At 47.0% G+C, this 6,000-nt stretch overlaps 1 protein-coding gene across 1 annotated transcript; it reads right to left on the reverse strand.

The window, feature by feature from the left end:
* Positions 1 to 2,706: 2,706 nt before the first annotated feature.
* On the reverse strand, positions 2,707 to 4,469 carry LOC144161923 (uncharacterized). Its single transcript, XM_077692476.1, has one exon. It carries the CDS (start codon positions 4,443 to 4,445, stop codon positions 2,970 to 2,972), a length of 1,476 nt encoding a protein of 491 aa, XP_077548602.1. The 5' UTR covers positions 4,446 to 4,469; the 3' UTR covers positions 2,707 to 2,969.
* Between the last annotated feature and the right edge of the window lie 1,531 nt (positions 4,470 to 6,000).

Here is a 6,000-nt window from a genome sequence, read left to right on the forward strand (position 1 = left end):
GTCGCCACTTTATGTGACACATCACATCATCACATCACTTTAATACCTTAAAGACCCCCTGTAGGGGGTATTACATAAGGGGTGGGTAACTGATAAATGTTTACAGGTCGTCAAATGGAAATGTGCGTGGTGACCTTCTCTTTAAATGTTGATGAACACGTGATGGCCGGAACGTCACAGGGAAGGCCATTCCAGTCCACTGCTACACGGGGGAAAAAAGAGGCAGAAAAAGTAGTAGTGCGAGCATGTGGACGCGCAATTTGGTACGGGTGGGCAGTGCGGTGAGATATGCGCGTCGGTGGTACGATGTAGGGTGCTTGATTAAGAGGGCTGTAGAAAAACTTGTGTAGCAAACAAAGGCTGGTGATGCGGCGGCGCACTGAAAGATTTGAAAGACCAGTTTCGCGTTTAAGGGATGATATGCTTATGTCATATGAATATGAGGAATGAATGAACCTAGTGGCGCGGTTTTGCACAGATTCTAATTCATTGATCAAGTATACCTGGTGCGGACTCCATATGGGAGCCGCATATTCTAGTTTAGTTCGGATTAAAGATTTATAGGCGAGAAGTTTGACGTCCAGTGGGGCATGACGCAGATGGCGCTTTAAGAAACCCAAAGATCGGTTTGCTGATGATATGACGTTCGTGATATGCGTGCGCCATGAAAGATCACTGGTTAAGGTGACGCCTAGGTATTTATAGGATTGAACTTGTTCAAGAGTCGAGTTAGCTATTACGTAAGAAAAATACAAGGGATTACGCTGGCGTTGAAAAGAAACGAGTTTGCATTTAGTGGGATTAAGCTCCATTAACCACAGGTCGCACCATTGCTGTACATGGTTAAGGTCATTTTGGAGCGCAGTTTGATCAGAAGGGTTAGTAATTTTGCGGTATAGAACACAATCGTCGGCAAACATGCGGATGTGAGAAGATACATGCATGGGTAGATCGTTAATATATATTAGAAACAGAAGGGGTCCGAGGACAGACCCTTGGGGGACGCCCGATGTTACCGAGAGGGAGCTAGAATGGTTATTTTTAATATCGACAAACTGGGAACGGTTAGCAAGAAATTCTGAAATCCATGCTAGAATTTTTGGGTGCAGATTCAACTGGGCAAGTTTTAGTAAGAGGCGTTTGTGTGGTACTTTGTCAAAAGCTTTAGCGAAGTCTAGAAAGATTGCATCAGTCTGGAGGTTACGGTCAAGATTAGCATGCAAATCATGAGTAAATATCGCTAGTTGTGTTTCACAAGATTTACGGAAGCCATGTTGGGCAGAATGAAAGAAATTGTTAGCGTCCAGGAAGTGCATTATGTGAGTGTATATGACGTGTTCCATGATTTTGCATGAGACGCTGGTTAGTGAAATGGGACGGTAATTTAGGGGGGACTGTTTGTTACCTGATTTGTGGACCGGAATGACCTTTCCCACTTTCCAGTCGTCTGGTAACATTCCTGTTTCAAGCGACAATGAGAACAGCATCGAAAAATACACTGCAATAATTTGTTTAGTGTTTTTTAACAGTTTGGAGTTAATGTTGTCTACGCCAGCCGATGATGAAAGTTTAAGTCTGTCGATAAGGGACGAAATTCCAGCAACAGAAAATTCCACTGGAGCCATTATCGGCAAAGACGTAGTAGGTGGCGAGGGAAGTGGCGAATCTGCTTCTTTAGTGAACACAGAGCAGAACGCGTTGTTAAATACGTCGGCACAATCAGCGTCGCTAACTTCCTCTCCGTTATGGTCAGTAAGCGTTATTTCGCGTGTCGGTTGCGGGTTTATAACTTCCCAGAACTTTCTAGGGTTATTTGTTAGAATTTTAGGCAAGTCAATGCGATAAAACGTCTGTTTTGCACTTCGAATTGCAGCATAATATGAGTCTTCTGCAGCATAGTACTTGTCCCATGCGCACGCAGTACCATTAAGTTTCGCAGTACGAAAGAGACGTTTCTTTTTGTTTTCTTGCCTTTTTAAACGTTTTGAAAACCATGGTTTATTTTCATTGGCGGGGAAGTTCATCTTGGGGATATATTTATTAGCTAACTCGATTACTTTGTCCCTAAAGACTAACCAGTTACTGTTAAGAGATCGGGAATCGAAATTGGATTCAAACGCAGGCAGGAAATCTCGCAGTTCGTTATTAATTGCTTCGTAATCACCCTTATTGTACATATGAATTGTTTTGCTGGAAATGTGGCGTGTTTTAGGGATGAAGTTTAGTGTAGTATGGATAACTTTGTGATCACTGATTTCACGTAAGTACGAGATAGATTCTAAGCTTTCGGGGCTGTTTGTTAGTATCAGATCTAAAATATTCGAAGATTCACTAGTTACACGTGTTGGTTCGGATACCAGTTGCGTAAGGTTAAAGTTCAGACAAACATCGACAAATTCTCTTGCTTCGGTATTTCCTGTAATTAGTTGTGTTTGGTTCAGCCAGTCAATATTCGGGAAATTAAAGTCGCCATAAAGGAGGATATGTGCGGTAGGGTGTTTATTAGTAAGCGTAGATAGCATTTCATTTAATTCGTGGGCGAAATTTGGATCAGTACGAGGGGGCCTGTAGCATACGCCAAGTATTACTGTTTCGGGTGGTGCACGGCACTTTACCCACAATATTTCAAGTTGTGAGGCAATGTTGATAAGGGAGCAAGATAGCTTTTTGCTAGTCGCGATGAGTACGCCCCCACCACGTGCGTTTTTACGGTCGTGACGAAAAAGGTTAAAGTGCGGCAAGTCAGCCAGAACCTCTGTATCTGAAATGTCGTCAGTAAGCCACGTTTCGGTCAATATAAGTATACTACTGCTAGATGATTTTAACAGATTAGACAGGGGCACGCGCTTAGGAAGAAAACTACGGATGTTAGTATAAATTACAGAAAACGAAAGCTTAGCTTTAGTGCTTGTACGTGGCTGTTGGCGCGCTTGCCGACGGCGTACTGACGGCGTACAGCGTACTGATCCCTATGTTTTTTCCTTGACAATTCCTGCTTCGTAGTCGAAAATGTATCGCTTAGAGCCAATGTGCAAAGTTTGAAAACGCAGTGAAAATGGCACAGATTTGCTCCTAGCGAAAGCAACGAGCTCTTTTCGGGCTATTCGAACAGGGTATGTGAAATCTTCGCCAATGCTAAATTTTGTACCTTTTAGTTTTGGGCCGTTTGAAAGGATGGATTCTTTAGTTTTGAAAGACGAGAGTTTCACTATTATGGGCCGTTTATGGTTATTGGTGTGCCGCCCTAGACGATGTGCACGCTCTATGTCTTTTGGTTCAATTGTTAGTTGAAGTCGTTCAAGGCAGTGCTCGATTATTATTTCTTCTGACTGAGCGTATGTTTCCTTCGGATTAGTGTCAGGGAGATTGTAGAATATTAGATTGTCACGCCGGGAACGGTTCTCGAGGTCGTCAAGACGCTCGTCTATGTCATACACCCGGTGAGTTAACTCATCGGTATTAGTATGTATTGCATCTACTTCTGCTCGAAGGGTTAGAAGATTTTGGCAGTGATTTTCCAAGACAGCAATGCGCTGTCCAAGATCGGTGATAGTCTGGTTAGTGGTGGCTATCTCGGATTTAAGACCTTGCATTTCCGATAATATTGTCGACTGGCCCTGTGACAACTTTTTCAGCTCAGCGAGAATATCTGGCCCGGGGTTCATCTCTACATCTCCCGATAGCAATAGCAAGGCACGTATGACATTCACACATTCGGTAACAAGCAAACAGCAGCACTGTGGGCTCGGCAGCTGCACCAAACAGTAATTACTTGATTTTTTAGTAGACGTGGGATACGAACTACCAACCTGCATGATCAAGATGAACGGGTTAGCGGCCTGTGTGGTGGCACAGCCGCGAAGCCCACAGTGCGCGCTGGATGGTGGTTGCGGCTTTATAGGCTGCGCAGGAGATGTTGTCGACGGCGATAGGGTGGCTGGATTTATCTCGACGATCCACGGAGGGAGGGGTGGCGCTGCCGACGGTCCGGAAGCATGGGTGCCAGGGAGGGGGCAAACACAAGGTTCGCCTTCGTTGGTAGCAGGCAGGCAGCTTCCCGGAGTGGCAGACGATACAGCCAGCAAGGCAGGCAGTAGTAGGTCGGTGATGATGCGGGCAAAAACCTGCATGATCAAGATGAACGGGTTAGCGGCCTGTGTGGTGGCACAGCCGCGAAGCCCACAGTGCGCGCTGGATGGTGGTTGCGGCTTTATAGGCTGCGCAGGAGATGTTGTCGACGGCGATAGGGTGGCTGGATTTATCTCGACGATCCACGGAGGGAGGGGTGGCGCTGCCGACGGTCCGGAAGCATGGGTGCCAGGGAGGGGGCAAACACAAGGTTCGCCTTCGTTGGTAGCAGGCAGGCAGCTTCCCGGAGTGGCAGACGATACAGCCAGCAAGGCAGGCAGTAGTAGGTCGGTGATGATGCGGGCAAAAACCTGCATGATCAAGATGAACGGGTTAGCGGCCTGTGTGGTGGCACAGCCGCGAAGCCCACAGTCCCTTCGCTTATGCGAAGCCCACAGACACCTTCGCTTATGTGAACTCACCTTTTGTTCTGTCCTCTCGTGCTCCTTTTTTGTCTTTGTTTTTTTTTTTTTCTTCTTTCCCGCCTGTCGTTGCGCTGGTACCCTGTCTGCCCGATTGGTCACGGCCTTTTAAGGCGTGTGTTTGCTTTGTTCACCGTCTTTTAGTCACAGTAATCAGCGCTTTGCAGCCGCGCGCTTACGCCGCTGGAGAGGACTCGTTCTTGTTGTGTTCATTTACTCACGTAAGTGCCGAACTTAGCGGTGGGCTGCCACTGCGTTCGCACAGGGCGCCAGCAATGATGGGGTGCCAATTTCCTCTGAAATCCCCTTTCATCCACCCCGCACTGGGCACCTTGAGCAATATTGGTGAAGGTATTACAACACCGTGGACCCCGAGCCCCCAACATAAGCTGTAACATACCGTGATGATGTGTTTAACGGAGAAGGGTACGGAACCACAAACGGTGGCCGTCGAAGCCCAGGTCACGCCCCGGCGGGCCCCAGGTCGGGCACCTGTCCACTTACCAGGAAAGGAACTCCGGGACCTCTTCAGCATCAGGGTAGGGCTGACGAAGAAAGTACCCCTGTTTCCTGCTTTTATACTGTAGCATATGGTACTCTATAAACCTCCCCCAAACAAACGATCGAGAAGGGCTCGCACCGAAGTAGTTACTTTTCCGCATCTTTCTGCCCAATTTTTTGAGAGACCGACAAATTCCCTCGTTTTCTGGTAATCCACTTCCTTGAGAAATATGCACCGATCGCCAATAAATCAGTCTTTTAGTAGCTGAGTTCATAGACAGTGTAGTTGGCGTAAACTGCAAGGCAACGTAGATAACATCAGTTGACATCATCGTTGAAGTACAAACAAAAGAACAGTCCAGTAGCCTTTTGAGGCAAAGTAACATGCACGATGTCAAAGTATTAGTCACTCCACACCAAAGCCTGCACAGCTCTGAAGACGTAATCTCTGAACTTGACCTTTTGAAAGAAACCGATTCTGACATTTTAGATGGCATGCGTGACCAAGGAGTTACTGCAGTCGGGAGAATTACGACCACACATGATGGAAATGAATTACTTACGAAGTATGTGATACTAACTTTTGATCAGAGCACTATCCGCCAGTCAGTCACTGCAGGATTCTTGTACTGCGAAGTCCGAGCACGCATTCACGACCCACACCGATGTTTCATATGCCAACAGTACGGGCAGCAAACGCTTGCCGCGGACATCTAACGTGCGCAAGTGTGCACAAGGTCAGGGCCGTACCCAGAGGGGGGTTTGGGGGTTCGAACCCCTCCCGAAATCTTTTCCAGGCAGAGCGTAAGCAAAACTTACTGTTGCTTTCGGCAAAACTACCCCCTTCCCGAAACCCATAACCCCCCCCCCCCCCCCCGAAAAAAATTTCTGGCTACGGCCCTGCACAAGGTCACCTGTCTGAAGACTGTACAAGCGATCAGCTGAAATG

Source organism: Haemaphysalis longicornis, unplaced genomic scaffold, assembly GCF_048455015.1.
Source record: "Haemaphysalis longicornis isolate Haplotype H1 unplaced genomic scaffold, Haemaphysalis longicornis Haplotype H1 scaffold_12, whole genome shotgun sequence".
Classification (NCBI taxonomy): Eukaryota; Metazoa; Arthropoda; class Arachnida; order Ixodida; family Ixodidae; genus Haemaphysalis; species Haemaphysalis longicornis.